Source organism: Ovis aries, chromosome 3, assembly GCF_016772045.2.
Source record: "Ovis aries strain OAR_USU_Benz2616 breed Rambouillet chromosome 3, ARS-UI_Ramb_v3.0, whole genome shotgun sequence".
In the NCBI taxonomy this organism is placed as follows: Eukaryota; Metazoa; Chordata; class Mammalia; order Artiodactyla; family Bovidae; genus Ovis; species Ovis aries.
The window spans coordinates 2,335,276-2,350,484 of record NC_056056.1 but is presented as its reverse complement, the minus strand read 5'-3'; the positions used below and the strand labels follow the sequence as shown (position 1 = coordinate 2,350,484).

At 63.3% G+C, this 15,209-nt stretch overlaps 1 protein-coding gene across 10 annotated transcripts in view; it reads right to left on the bottom strand.

Annotated features, from left to right (window-relative positions):
* VAV2 (vav guanine nucleotide exchange factor 2) overlaps window positions 1-15,209 on the bottom strand; it is a 177,556-nt gene that overhangs the window by 14,047 nt on the left and 148,300 nt on the right. For 7 of the 10 annotated variants that reach the window (XM_027966124.2, XM_060413729.1, XM_060413731.1 and 4 more), the window contains exons 11-21: window positions 14,711-14,779; window positions 13,283-13,369; window positions 10,696-10,781; window positions 9,879-10,011; window positions 8,589-8,603; window positions 7,729-7,838; window positions 5,957-6,058; window positions 5,505-5,593; window positions 2,749-2,765; window positions 1,937-1,958; window positions 902-1,029 (exon numbers count right to left, since the gene is read on the bottom strand). In XM_027966124.2, the coding sequence (XP_027821925.1) occupies window positions 902-1,029; window positions 1,937-1,958; window positions 2,749-2,765; window positions 5,505-5,593; window positions 5,957-6,058; window positions 7,729-7,838; window positions 8,589-8,603; window positions 9,879-10,011; window positions 10,696-10,781; window positions 13,283-13,369; window positions 14,711-14,779 (858 nt within the window). The remainder of the gene's footprint in view (window positions 1-901; window positions 1,030-1,936; window positions 1,959-2,748; window positions 2,766-5,504; window positions 5,594-5,956; window positions 6,059-7,728; window positions 7,839-8,588; window positions 8,604-9,878; window positions 10,012-10,695; window positions 10,782-13,282; window positions 13,370-14,710; window positions 14,780-15,209) is intronic. The other 3 variants (XM_027966126.2, XM_027966127.2, XM_027966130.2) reach the window with 1 other exon arrangement.

Here is a 15,209-nt window from a genome sequence, read left to right as displayed (position 1 = left end):
TCCACACTGGCCCTTCCCGAGCTGTCAGGGGAACATGGACCTGGGGTCGGGGGCTCACTCTCCCCGCTCCCTCCCAAGGTCCCCCCAGCAATCCCCACCTTCCCATCAGCCAAGAGTCTCTGCAGGACCACTCAGACCTCACGGCCCCGGGGACACTGGGGAACGGAGGGGCAGCGGGTGGCTGGGTCAGCATGGGGGAGACCGGACTGCAGCCACCGACTCAGCCCACGAATCTGCAGCTACGTGAGGCGCAGCCTAGCGCAGTGAGCCGTGAGCAAGGACTCAGTGAGGGGGACCGCACGCAGCGACGAGGCTGCCAGTGACAGGACTCGGCACTGACGGACACGTGCACTGGCGTCAGTTCTGAGCAGGTCACCGTGGTCCCCGGGCTGGGTGAGTGCCCCGGGTTCCTGAGGCGCCATGTGGACCCCGGGGGCGGGGCTCAGGAGAGGGGCAGCGCTGGCCACCCCACCCCCCTTCTCAGGCCCCCTAACCGGAACAGCAGGATTCTCGGCCCAGAACCACAGGCCATCACGGGGACCTGTGTCTCCTGGGGGACGGCTGTGCAGGGCCTCGGACATGCTGTCCCCCCAGCGCTGGGCACGTGGTGCTGGCCTGGACTGGGGCGGGCTGGGAAGCAGGGTGGGAGAGGTGTACAGGACACAGCCCAGGCAGGAGGCCGCGGGGAGAGGGCTCGGACGACGGCCTCTCTGGCGAGGGGACGCTGCTCCCCGTGCCAAGTCAAAGCAGACACCCTGGCACCCAGGCCCTGCGAACAGCCATCTTCTCTCTGATGGTCTAGCACCGCAAACCCACCCCTGCCTGGAAATGCAGCACTCTCCACTTCTGCCCTGGGGAGTGAAGAGGGGGCAGATGGGTGCGAGATCCTCCCAGGACCCACCTCCCACCACTGAGACTCGGGGTCGCCTCTCAGCAGCTCGATCACATCGCCCGTCTGGAAGGTCAGCACCGGCTTCCCAGGGGGAGCAGGGTTGCCAAGGTAATTCTGCACGGCCACCATCTTGGGACCTGCGGAGGACAGGGCCAGAGAGGCCTGGCTTGATGACTTTGTCCCAAGGTGCCCTTGGCCTCCTCGGCTTTCTCAGACCTCTTGGGGCTCTTGGAAGTGGACGAGGCCCTGTGGCATCCCTCCTTGAAATCTTCCCCTAAGACTCCCATTCTCTTCGTTAAATATCGTAAGTATCAATGAACTATTTACGTGATGAACAGATGCAAGGTGTCATTTCCGTAACAGTAACCTGTTTATAAAAAGCACTTTATGCATCTTCCTGCAGACACCTTAGGATCGGCGGCGGGAGATGGCACATTCCTCCCGTTAGAGAAGGGGGCGGGGTCAGCGGCCTACCGAGCCACCCGGCTGCTCTGGGCTGACACGGGGGCCCGGCTGCGCCCCCGAGAGCTTGTGGGTCTCTCGAGCCCTGCTCTGACCGGCCCAGCCTTGCATGGGCCGTGTCTGCCAGGTCTGGTTCTGACTCTGGTGCCCCGGAGGCGGGAGCGTGGCTTCTCATGACTGGCTTGGACTTTGCCTGCAGCTCGGGCTGCGTCGCTCCTGATGCTTTCAGCTCTCCTTTTGTCCAGTTCAGAGCAACCGGGACACGGGGGACAGGAGAAACTGGGAGCACAGGTATCTGCTCCGCTCGGGGTCTCCAGGCCGCAGCTCAGAGTCTCTCCTAGGCTGAAAGGACCCTGGGCAGGCTGGGCCCTGTCCCCACCCTGGCGCTGTGACAGAAACTAAGACGGCTCCCAGGGGAGCTGGCCGTGGAGGCAGGAGGGAGATGGGGCCGGAGGACGCACAGACCCTGGGCCCGGAGCTGAGAACTCGGGGCAAAGCCGGCAGCTGCCGTGGCCAGGCCCAGGCTCCCAGGGTGACCGCCGCCAAGGACGACAGCAGAGAAGGCCCACGTCCCAGACTCACCTGGCCCCGCTCCAGAGGCTTCCTGTGAGGGCAAGGACAGACAACAGTGAGGACGGAAGGCTGCCTAAGCGAGACACCCCCCACCCCCTACACCCAACGAGAGAGGTCAAGGCAGGGAGGAGGGAGCAGAGGGGACACGTCCTGGACACCTGCAGGGACTTGTGACAGCTCCCTCGTGGGACCTTCACCCTCCACCTCGGCGCCCCTCCGCAGCCCCGGGACATCTGTCCTCTTCCCCCTCCCATCCCTGACCATTAACTCCCACCTCCTCCAGGAAGCCTGCCCTGACCACCCTGCCCGGGCCAACCCTGCTCAGAGCCTGGGGCTTGTCTTCTCTGTCTGGGACGGGTCCTGCTGCACACAATAAATGTGGGGCACATCTCTGCACCCCATGTAAGAGCCTGTTAAGTGCTGGACCGCACGGCCGGGGAAAGACGTGACGTCCACGTCCCGTAAGTGAACTCAGCGACTTCATCTCTGATTAGTTCAAGACAGGGCACTACATCGAATCGGGACGGGAGGGAGGTGGGTGGATCCCTGTCGCGGAGCTGAGCACCCACAGCCACCAGCAGGACACGGGCAGGCGGCAGCTGGGCTGGGGGACAAGCTGTCGGCCAGGAGGCCGCGCCCGGGGGCCTGTTTCTGTGTGGTGACCACAACAGAAAACAAAGGGCCCTCGTGAGCAGCAGGGGCTCTGCGAGCCAGCCTGGCCCAACGAGCCTGAGGGCTGGAATGCTTGGGTCTTTCTGGCTCCGGGCACAGCGTGGCGTGTGGTGCAGGGCGGCGGGAAGGGCACGGTTTGGCGGACTCACCGGGTCTGCAGGAGAGCCTGAAACGAAAGCACACGGGGGTCAGAGGGCAAGGGGCCAGCACTGTGGACCGGGGGCTGTTGCCTCATGACAAGAGCCGCTGGGGGCGCCCAAGTGCGCCAGGAGGGGCACATCAAGGCCCGTGGGCTCAGACAAGGATTATGGACACGCACGGCTGGTGACCGTGAAAAGCCCTGTTACTTCAAACGACAAACCCTGAGCTCTGGTTACAGGGGGCCCAAGGGAGAAGTCCCCATGCCAACAGGTTTCCTGCACGAACCAAGGCTGCTCCCAGGTGGCAGCTCCCCAGCCACTGGGCAGAACCCCGGCCCAGAGGGGAGAGAGCCCCAGCTGACCAGTGATGCCTGCCACGGGCCAGGGACAGGAGGCGGAGGAGGCGAGCTACCCTGTCAGCCCACCCGCCCTCGCACACGGGGCACGCCAGCTTGTCAGATGGAAGGTGAACATTCTAGAGATTCCTTCTGCCTGCCCTGGGGTGACCCTAGGGGAGGACACAGCACTGGGCTGGGCCCCAGCCATCCGACCAGCCAGGCGGCCAACTCCACCGCTGGACAAAGCAAGCGCCACAGCGGCTGACGTGTGGCTGAAGGGCCTTCAACACCACCTCACACTCACGATCGCAGCCTGCCTTGGGCAGATGCAGGAATCCGACCCTGAAGAGCAGAGGTTAGGGGCGTCAGGCACCGGGCGGCCAGGCAGCTGGTGCCCCCAGGGGAGGCTTCCTGGGGAGAGGTGCCCTGGGAGGGGCCCGCATCTCCCTGGGACTCCTGGCCCCGGGGGCAGCAGAAGGCAAACCTGCCTGGCCCGGAGAGGAATGATAAGCACGTGGGAGGAAAGGAAGCAGCTTGGACTGTGCCGAGGAGAAAAAGCCAGGCGGGGCTGCGGCAGGGCAGAGACAAGAGAGGGGGTCATGCACCTGCCCTTGGAGGGACCACGACCTCTTAAAACAAAGCCCGGTGCCCACCAGGGCTCTCAGTCACGGAGAGGATGCTGACAACGTCAGCTTGCGAAAGACACACCATGGCCTCTCCGGTGAGGCCTCAGCTGTATGTGTGTGTGCTAAGTCACTTCGGTCATGTCCGACTCTGCGCAACCCCGTGGACTAGCCCGCCAGGCTCCTCTGTCCATGGGGTTTTCCAGGCAAGAATACTGGAGTAGGTTGCCTTGTCCTCCTCCTCCAGGGGATCTTCTCAACCCAGGGATCAAACCCGTGTCTCTTACGTCTCCTGCACTGGCAGGCAGATTCTTTACACTGGCGCCACCCGGGAAGTCCCCAGCTGTACATATGAAAAACACACAAACCTAAAAAGGATCGGAATGGGGGACTGCAAAAAAAGGAAGAGGCGTGTGACGGCCAACAGCGGCTGGTTTTGCCTGGTGTGATCACGAGTTGCTTTTATCCCCTTTACTTTCCTCCTCATTTTGTATGGAAAGTGGGTATTTGACAATCAGAGGGCAAAGAGAAACAGAAAGATTATTTAAAACTTAGAAAATGAGTCAGGGAATATGCCAAATACCACCTTTGATTATTTCTTAATACGCTCATAAGAGATAATTATTTTCTTCTTTATTCCATTTCTTTTTTTTTTTTTTTTTTTTGCCCCTCTATTATTTCTGACAAATAAATACATTACTTTCAAGACCAGAAAAAAAAAAACAAAGTCAAAAGAAATGAACCGTCCGGTCTCTTGACGTGAAGGACACGCAGCCACCAGAGGGCGGTATCCACAGGCAAAACTGAAAAGCCTCCTCTGGGGCCAGGGGGGCCGGCGGCTTCCTCCAGCTAGGAGCAGAGCAGCAGGGCTGCTGGACCTCCGCTGGGCCACAATGGGCGGCAGCGGGCTCAGTTGGGATGAGGGGGCCCAGGCTGACCTGTCGGGCCCTCCTCCCGGGTCAGGGCACTGGGCCAGCAGCCGCAGGAAGTGAAGACCTGACAGACACTCTCCAGCTCCGGGTGCTGGTGTTCTGGGTGATCAGCAGGCCTGGCAAGTCCTCCCGTCTACCTGGAGCGTGTCAGGCCTCTCTGAGCACAGTCCCCCAGGCATGGATGGCAGCGTAGCCGCCCCGTCTCACAGGGCCGCGGGGTCAGCTGGGCCCACGTGAAGCATGGCGAGCGGTGCTGACACTCAGCACAGGCCCATGCCTGTGCTGTGCCACAGGCAGCCAGCCCTGACCGCGGCGGCTGCAATCTTTCGGAACCGTCTGAGGCTTCCGGCTGCCATCCAGCAGCTCTAGGCTGGGCACTCCCCCAGCTCATCCCCCAAACCAAGATGATTCAGAGGAGCCTCAGCCTTCCCATCTGACAAATGGGCTCGGGGCCAAGGGGAGCCTTGTGTAATAAATGCTGGGCATGCAGGGGACCCAGGGGCCGAGGTGTTCCTCTGTGAAGGGAAACCTCCACGAACTGCCAAGGACGTTCTGTGCCTTGGGCCGGGTAGGGGTCTAGGGTCTTAACTGCTGTGCGGCAGAGAAAAGGCAGAAGGCGCTGAAGGCAACGAAGAGGCAGAGAAAAGCCAGCGAGAGGGCGGTTAGGGGGAGGGCTTGGCTGTGGCGCCCCCGCCCGCTCTCAGGCTGGCTCTGTGCCCAGGGGCAGATGCCCCGACCCTGAGCCTCGGTTTGCTCATCCGGTCCCTGTCTTGTGGGGCCGCCACCGCAGGAAAGGAGAAGAGGGGCGGCTGTGAGGGATGGGCCGGCCCCCGGGGCTCGCGCCCCACAGGCGGGGCGGGGTCGGTACTCACTGATCTTGCAGGGAGGGGTCACTTCCAGACACTCCTTGTGCGCCCCGACGCCACACTTGGTGCAGAGGTAGCCCTGGTAGAAAGTACCCCTGTGGCAGGGGAGGGCGGGGGGCGAGGTGAGCCCCCGCCCGCCTGGCCTTCTGCCCCTCGAGAGCAGCCAGCCCAGAGCCCCCAGGACCCCCTCCTGAACGCACAGCCTGGTGCCGGCCCTCCCCTTGGACGATCGGCCTGGCTCTGCAGCTCCTGTGACGGGCCCCCTGGGACAACCGCCTCCCCTCCCCACTGGATCCCAAGCACCGAGGGCCGGCCGGGCCCACATAGACGGGCCGCTCCCCCCTGGCTCTTTGGGGCCCAGCGTAGCGCTGGCCTAGGGGAGCTGGGCTCTGAGAATGCAGGACGGGGCAGCCCCAGGCGCCCTCGGGGGCCGGGAGTGGGCAGGGCAGGGCCCTCACCTGAGGAACATACGGCAGGCTTTGCAGTTGGTGGTCTTATCGAACGTGTACATCTGGAAGCTGTGGTGGTTGGCGTTGGCCTTGTCAGGCTTGATGTTTGACCTGGCGGGAGGGAGATCGAGCCCCACTGATGCGGGAGCCCCAGAATCGGCCGGGCTCAGGACGCAGCCAGGGGTCAGGGGGCCAGGATGCAGAGCCGGCGCTGCCAGAACTCCCGGGCCAACCCGGGGACCCTGACGCCCCGGGGAGAGTGGGGGTCCAAGTGCAGGCTTTCGAGAAGTTTCTGAGGGTGACAGCGAAGGGCTGTCTCTGGACAGGGCTTGGGTGTGGGCCAGGGCAACCCCTCGTCACGACTCAGCAAACCCGCTAAGGATGTCCCTGAGTGCGAGCCCGAGATGGAAAAATATAAATGAATCGCGAGCTCACAGTGGGTCCCCTCAAATGTCGCGGGGGCTGCACCCATGTCTGCGATTCACCAGAGCGAGTCCACCAGCAGACGCTCCAGGACAGGGTGGGGGGGTGGGGCAGGGGGCTCCAGGACAGGGTGGGGGGTGGGCAGGGGGCTCCAGGACAGGGCGGGGGTGGGGGCAGAGGGCTCCAGGACAGGGCAGGGGTAGGGGCAGAGGGCTCCAGGACAGGGTGAAGGGTGGGCAGGGGGCTCCAGGACAGGGCAGGGGTGGGGCAGAGGCTCCAGGACAGGGTGAAGGGTGGGCAGGGGCTCCAGGACAGGGTGGGGGTGGGCAGGGGGCTCCAGGACAGGGCGGGGGTGGGCAGGGGGCTCCAGGACAGGGCAGGGGTTGGGGCAGAGGGCTCAAGGACAGGGTGGAGGGTGGGCAGGGGGCTCCAGGACAGGGCGGGGGTGGGGGCAGAGGGCTCCAGGACAGGGTGGAGGGTGGGCAGGGGGCTCCAGGACAGGGCAGTGAGGGGGAGGGGGAGCATGGGGCTCCGGGACAGGGCAGTGGGGGTGGGGGGCAGGGGGCTCCAGGACAGGGTGGGGGGTGGGCAGGGAACTCCAGGACAGGGCAGGGAGGAAGGCGGCTCCAGGACAGTGTGCAGGGGGGAAGCGACTCCAGGACAGGGTGGAGGGGAGGCAGCATGTGACAGAGAGCAGCTCAAGGTGCGAACGCAGGAGCCAGGGCATTTACCACGACGTTTTTGGGTAAATACTTGAAGTTTTTCACAATAGAATACGGGTAGAAAATTACAGCCCCTGGAAGCCGTGGGGCTCACTGCCCAGCTGCCACCTCCTCTGACATGCCCCACGTGGGACCCTGTTTGAGCCTCCCAATAACCCCAGAACCAGCATCGCCCTTCCACCAGGAGGGGAGGCAAGTGTACCTGCCCGGAGGCCCCAGGCCCGGCCCCCCAGGGCTCAAGGTCTGATGTGGCTGGGGACCCCTGTGACCAGCTTTCTCTGTGGGACAACTGGGGCTCCTCCTGGATTTCACAGACAGACGGTTCTGGGGCTTTCCTCAAAGGTGGCCATCCGAAGCCTGGAAGGCCCCAGGGACCCAGGTCACCATGAGCCCTTCCGGCATCACGGCCGTGCCTGGCCACTCGCTGCCCAGCCAGACAGGTGTGGGAGGCTTGGCTCCGGGGGACAGGCTCTCTGGCTACTGGTGAATTAAGGATCAAGAATGCCACCTGGGGGAGGGGACTGGCTTCACCCAGGGCGACGGAGACAGGCTGAGCCTCCGGTCGCTTGAAGGACCTCTCGTCTGAGAAGCCCACGCGGGGCCGGCCTCCCGCACACCCTGCCGTGGCACACTCACATGGCCATCTCAAACTGCTCCATCCACTTCCTCTTCATGTCCTCTGTCTTGCAGAAAAACTGGAAGCCCTGCTTGCCTTGCAGGTGAATGAGATAGAAGCCATAGGACCACTGCGAGGAGACAGGAGCACGCTCGAAACAGGCGCGGGCACGCGGGCACGCTCGCGCCGGGCTGCGCATGCGCACGCGGCTGCATGCGCACGCTCACGTGTACACGGCCTCTAGCGAGACGGCCCGGGGCCCCTCCAGGATGGCGGCCCACCCACCTCACTCCCTGAGTGTGATGCCAGAAAAGCTCACTGGTCTGAAGCAGAACAACAGAAACCAAACTAAAAATGGCAGAGGCGGCCATGCGCCACGGGAGCAAAGCCCGCCCAGCCCGCGGCCACCACCGGGCCGGCCCAGCACTCGGGGCCTCCGGAGGGAGCCAGGAAGAAGCGTTTGGAAAATATGAGCCCGTTTGTGTCAGAAAAGATAGACGGGGAGATGAAAAGAGGGCACGACGGAAAGAAGAGAAGATGGCAGAGAAGAGACAAAACCCCCCAGCTCTGAAAGCACCCTGCCCTCAACCTCCAGGGACCGGATTGCGGGGGCCGGGGTGGGGGGTCAGTTCACATCCTCAACTGCAAATAGATCTCTGATCACCAACACGCGTCGTCTCATAAGCCAGAGGCCGAGGCGAGGCCGAGGAGAATGCCATGAGCTTGCCCGGCTCAGGCCCACCCGGAGCCCCCAGATCCACCCGGAGTCCTCAGACCCCACCCCTGGAGCCCCCAGGTCCCACTCCTGGCTCAGGGAAGAACTGTCAGCACCAGGCCCAGAGGCACGAAGGCGGTGAGCAGCAGGGCGCCGGGGGCTTACCATCTTCCCGTGAGACTAGACAGCATGAGGAAAGGAAAGGAAAAGGGGAGATGAGGTCATCGAGGAGCCTGGCCCAGCCCCGCATCGGTGACCACAGCTCAGGACACAGCCCACACCAAGTGCCCCGGGACGGGGCAGCCAGGGCAAGGTCCTCCTCCCAGAGGGGAAGGTGACGGGCTGCACTCAGGGCGGGTAGTGGGCTGCAGCCTCAGCCCTGAGCCTGGGAGGAGCTACTGCTTTCTACCTGTAAGCTCGATAGCCCAGGCTCTTCAGCACTTTGGTTCCCTGCACGCCCCCCCCCCCCACCCCAACCCAGCCCAGGGCTGCACCTGCTAGGTGCTCAGCAGAAGCTTCGACAGAGCAGCCCTGACAGGAGTCATGGCCCCATCCCCAGCAGTCACAGCCCCTCTCCCTCAGTCATGGCCCCTCCCCCATCAGTCATGGCCCCGCCTTCATCAGTCATGGCCCCTCCCCCAGCGGTCATGGCCCCGCCTTCATCCCTTATGGCCCCTCCCCCAGCGGTCATGGCCCCGCCTTCATCAGTCATGGTCTGTGTTCATCAGTCATGCCCCCCTTCTTCAGTCAAGGCCCCGCCTCCATTAGTCATGGCCCCTCCCCCAGCAGTCGTGGCCCCTCCCTCATCAGTCATGGCTCCTCCCTCATCAGTCATGGCCCCGCCTTCATCCCTTATGGCCCCTCCCCCAGCAGTCATGGCCCCACCTTCATCAGTCATGGTCTCTGTTCATCAGTCAAGTCCCCCTTCTTCAGTCATGGCCCCTCCTTCACCCGTCATGGTCCCGCCTTCATCCCTCATGGCCCCGCCTCCATCAGTCATGGCCCCTCCCCCAGCAGTCATGGCCCCGCCTCCATCAGTCATGGCCCTTCCCGTACTAGCCCACAGCCCCCTGTCTGGACATCAGAGTCTGACAAGCCACAGGAAGACCCAGGCAGCGCTTTCGTCCAAAGTGGGAGGGACGGGGAGGGGCAGCAGTGTCTCTTGCTGCAAGGGCACAGGGGCTGGAGCCAGGCTGCCGATGTTTAAGGCTGGACTCTACCAGAGGCCTCAGGCAGGGCCCCCACTCAGCATCCTCACTGGGGAGCTGGGATGTGGATTTGGGGCCCCCGCCCCAACCCCAGGAGAAGACTCAGATGAGAGGCCGGGGAGGTGCTGGGCCTGACAGAGCGGCTAGAGGCCGGCCCGCCCACCAACCACCCTTTGTCTGGCCACCCCGCGACACCTCCCTCAGTGGGGTCAGCGCCTGCCCCGGGCCCAGCCCCAGCGGGGCCCACCTTCTTGACGTCCTTGTTGTTCATGGGGTCGTCGGTCATCTTGTGGAAGAGCAGCTCTATGATCTCCTTCAGCTCGTAGCTGTAGCCCCTCCTCTTGCAGACAATGACCACCTTGTCAAACAGGAACAAGTACCTGTCCGGCAGCACGGCCCGGGACCCGTCAGCTCAGCCAGCTGGGCTCTGGGGTCACGTGACAGCCACGGGCGCCTGGGTGGGCGGCGGGAGGGCTGTTCCCTCCCCGACCCTGGCTAACTCTGACCCCTCAGCCAGGCCGCAGCTGCCCAGAGACACCTCCTCCAGGAAGCCCACCTAGGCTCCTGACCGGAGGCCCGAGGTGCTTATGGGCTCCTCTGCCCCTTGAGCTGGCCTTCCTCGCAGCACTGGCCTCCGACGGTCACTCCCACTGACATGTGCATTGCCCACTGGACTTGGGAGCCCTGAGGGGGCAGGGCTCATATCTGCTGTGACCCCGGCCACGGTCCCAGGCCTGGGACATGGCTGGTGTGAGCGGAAGGCTGAACACACTAGGGCCGTGCCAGCTCACCGGGGGCTTTCCTGTGTCCCGCCTGGCACTCCTGACCGTCCGTTTGGCAGAGAACTCACACAGCCCCCCCTAGGAGCCTCCGGCTGGCCCCCAGCCCCATGCAATGCCAGCCACGGGCAGGGCAGCCACTGGCTGTCTCTCTCAGAGAAGGCAGGAAGCAACCCGAAGCTGAATTCACAGGAAAAGCTGTTTCCCCACCTGCGAGGGTGTGGGGTGCCCCTGGGGCGGGGCATCTGACTCGGGGTGCGCTGACCCGGGGCCCGCTCTGCTCACCTGTCTTGCTTGGTGTGGTTGACTATGGACCGGACCTTCAGCTCCCCATCGATCTTCGGTCTCCCGAATTCCTCCAGTTTCACTTGCTGGGAAAGAAAGGAGAAGGCCATGAGCCCGGGAGCCAGAGCACGTTCCCTATGTGGAGAGAAACGCAGGTGGGCACGTGCTCGGGGCGGCCGCTTCCCACGGAAACTGAAGGCAGGGGCCGTGGGAGACCAGCCCTGCGGTTCCCGGCTGCTGCTGAGGACGGAGCGGGGAGGGGAGGGTGGGGAGGAACCGGGCCTGAAGCCCCTACTCTGGACTCCCCCCAGTTCTGCACAACAAAGGCCAATTGATGGGGGGCTCATGGTAACAGGCCACTGTTGTGTGGAGCCCAGGTGGAAACCTAATGGGGAAAGCCAGACGCCCGACCCGGAGAAACCGGATCAAAAAGAGAACAAACAGCGCTTATCAGAAGGAGGGCGGGCGGGGCGTGGGGGTCCTGCTGTGGCTCATTTGCCACAGGAAGAGCCTCCGAGTCAAAACCCTCTCTCTGGTTTGCAGGGATTTCAGTTTCGTTTTCCGCCTGGTTTGTCCCTCCGGCTCTGCTTTGATTCACAAGAGACTGCTCTGGACAGGTTGCCCTGTGCCCGTCCAGCCGACAGATAAAGGAGAGATGTTGCAAAGTGCTCTGGGGCCAGCTCGCCCAGTTATGATGGAGGCTTTCAGGATCTTCTTTCAGAGTTTTCTGTTTTCCAGAAGCTTCCAGAGCACGACTGAGCGTGCATCGTGGGGGCTTTCCTGGTGGCTCAGTGGTAAAGAATCCACCTGCTCATGCAGGAGACAAGGGTTCGATCCCTGGTCCGGGAAGATCCCACATGCTTCGGAGCCACTAAGCCCGTGTTCCACAACTACTGAGGCTGTGCTCAGAGCCCAGGAATTGCAGCTGCTGCAGTCCTCAGGCCCCAGGGCCCACGCCCCAAAGCAAGAGAAGCCACCCCAAAGAGAAAGCCCTGCGCCTGAGCTAGAGAGCAGCCCCCACTCGCCACAGCCAGAGAAAGCCTGTGCAGCAAACCAAGAGCCGGCACAGCCAAAAACAAAACATAAATACAGTTTTAAAAGAAGAAAAAAGTGCAGCATCGGAGTCACACAGAGTGGGACCAACACCCTGATCAGTGACGCAGAGACCTCAGGTCTCATCTCCAAAGTGCGGGAAGACAGGCACTAACTAGTTCTACCTGCTCGGACGAGGTCCAAAGAAAACCACACACCTGCTCGTCCGCTGTTTAATTTTTGCTATTTAATGAGCAAGAACTGCTCATACGTGAAAACTTAAAAGTCGTTGCATGACGAAAGTAGTGCCCATCCATCTACCGAAAACATCTGACACTCAGAGGGGATGACGGACAGGCCAGGCCCCACCAGGCACTGGCACCACGGCCAACAGCCTGGCATGGTCGCCCTTAACCTGCTCTGCCCTCTGACAGGAGAGAAAAATTGGTCGAGTCATAACGCTGTCTGGCAACTTCTGTTTTCTTTGCTGGATGACACATCGTGGTTTTCACACCCCGTGTCTGCACGGGCAGTCCCGTCTGGGCTCTTCTGACTCTGGTGGGGTAGCCCGGGGATCTGCCCTAGACAGTGACTCCCCCAGACCCTGTAAGTTCAGGGACCAGGAGGTAAAAATGTGTGCAAACCAGTGGTTTGTGGCCAGGGTGATCCTGCACCCAGGGGCATCTGGCGACGTCTGGAGGTATGTGTGGTGGTCATCACTTGGGTCCCCAAAGCACAGGGTGCTACCGGCATCAAGTGGACAGAGACCAGGGGTGCAGCCCACCATCCCATGATACACAGGACAGACGCCCCTACCATGAGCAGCCGGCTCTAGGTGTCAGCAGTGCCGAGAGGAGGAACCCTGGCTAAACATCCTGCAGGCCGCACGAGGCCGGCGCTTGCGGACATAGTGGGGGTGGGGGGATCACCGGCCTGCTTGCTGGGATGGCCTGTCTCCCCTCCCTGCAGGACAGCGTGCTTCACCCAGCGCCCGAAGCTGAGCCTCTGATGGACCCGGGGATCAGGTCCCGCGAGGCGTCACCCTGCTAGAGGCCAAGATAGGAGAATCCAGGGCAGCTCCCGGACAGGGTGACTAAACCCTCTCCACCATCCCTCCCAGGGACCGCAGACGGGGGTGGCCAGGGGGCCCGGACCAAGAGGAGCCACGGCACCCCGGAAGCCGCATCCCCCTCTTGGACCCAAGAGAGTCTTGGTCCAGGCCAGGCAGGGAGGGCGGGGCAGTCACGAGCATCCTTCCCCTCAGGTCCCGCCCCTCAGCCAGCGGCCACCTTCGCCACAGGGCACCTGGGCCAGCCAGGGTGCACAGCCCGGCAGTTCAAGTTCAGACTCAGCTCCAGAAGCTGCTCCCCTCTCTCGGTGGGCAGCACAGGGCAGGGCTGCACCTGCCTCCACGACCCCGACGGGCAGTGTGCGGTCACCCTTGCACTTATTCAATGTCAAGATTGTGAGAGGAACGTTTAGAAATTATATCGACATCTACAGAGAGAGAGACGGCTGCAATTATCTCCACGCTCTGGGCAGTCAGCTCACTCACCAAGTTTTCTATAGAGCTCTGAAATTCGCTGATCTTCTTCAGGGTCTCTTTGTCCCGTTTAACTTCGTTTATGTACATGGCCAAGTCCTGGGGCACAACAGAGGTGGGGAGGGGGTTAGCAGGCCTGTGCCGGGTGCCGTCCCAGGGCCGGACGTGCGGAGCACCATCCTGTTTCCAGAGGAGACTGGGCCTCGAAGTGAGGTGGCGTGAGAAGCGTCACCCACTTGACAAGTGAGCGTGGAAAGGCGCAGCCCGTCGGCGGGCCGGGAAACCCCCCGTAGACCAGAGTGGCTCCTTTCTACCGTCACTCGGCCCTCTTCTCGGTCCGAGAGGAAGAGAGCAGCCAAGGAGACTTGGGCTGGCCCGCTCCCTGTGGAGCAAGGGCAGCCCTGGGCCGGGCCGTCCGCGCGCTGCAGCCTCCCAGCGGTCCCCAGGGGACACTGCCTGCCGCGCTCCAGCAGGCCGAGGGGGCAGGCACCTAGAGCCTGGGGCGGGCGGTGGGTGGGTGAGGGGCAAGAGTCGGCTTCGGGCTCGCCTCCAGTGCCCCCTGCCCGTCCTCACGAGGAAGCCCACCAGCAGGGCAGGTTCCGAGACCTGAAGGCAGGACAGTGAACCGTCCAGCCCCCGCGGCCCACGGCCTGGAGCAAGGCTCTCCAGGAGGACAGGCCGCTCAGAGGACCTCTTGACAAAGACCACCCAGCTGCGGGGCGCGGAAGCCAGTGAAGGGCCGGGCCTCCCAGGAACATGGCTTTGTAAAGACGGAGAAGGCACACGGCACAGCCCGGTGACCGGGGCCAAGTTCAGCCCAAGCCAACGCACAGGTGAGAAAGGACGGAGCCCCCGCGGGAGCCTGCCCAGAAGGGCATCAGGGGCCAGGCACCGCGGGCAGCGGGAGCCACGGGCGGCGGGAGCCACGGGCGGCGGGAGCCACGGCCGGCTCTGAGTGGGGAGGGACAGAGCCAGGCTCTCCTTTCAGGGCGGAGCTGCTCAGCAGCTTCCGTGGACGGAGCGGGCAGGGGAGGGGCAGCGTGGCTGGGGGTGGGGGCGAATTTCAGAAGCCGCTGCCACGGGGCTGGACAGAGGGAACCATGGGGCCAGGCAGCCCAGAACCAGTCCGCTGCCTGGGTTCTGCTGACGGCAGCAGTGGACAGTCGGAGAGGCAGGAGAGGAGGAGCGGAGCCCCGGGGAAGCCGCTGCGGGCCGGCGGGGAGGCTAGGGAAGAGAACCCCCTACACACACACACACGGCCCCTCTGCCCTTGGGTCTCATCCACCATCCTGCCCCCTCCTGTGTCTCCTGCCACCCCAGGAAAATCTACATCTCCGGTCACAGAGGGCAGGTTGTTTGTTAGCCCAGGTCCGGTCCAAGTCGGCAGCCCGGCCCGGAAAGCCCTGTCTGCCCGGCCCCTCCCCTGCCTTGGTGACCCACCTGCATGGCCTCCAGCGCTTCTTTGAGCTGCTGCCTCTCCGGCCGGTCGGTGGAATGGCTTAGAAGTTCCTGGAGGGGCAGAGGGCACCGGTCACGCCCAGGGCTGGGCCTGCCCCCCACCCAGCGCCAGGTGTGCACAGGGAGCCAGCCCCCCACCCCCGGACAAGGCCCCCGCGCAGGCTCTGGTCTGACTGCCCAACTCCAGACCGATGGCAAGGCCACCCCCAGGGGACACATGGTTTTGAGGTGAGCTGTCCCCAACTCTCATGGATAAAGACAGGGACGTTAAGACAGCACACAGCCAGGAGCTGAGCAGAAGGGGGACCTGTAGACTCACTGAGGAGCCTCGCCCGCACCTCGCGGACACTGCCGTCCCCCCAGCAGCCTGTCTGTCCTGAAGGGCTTCCTGTTCTCATGACTCCAGGAAGGTCATGGACTGGGTTAAGAGTCCAGCCCCCGAAGCTCTTATTTCTGGCCTGAGGATGCTTTTCTGCCTCCC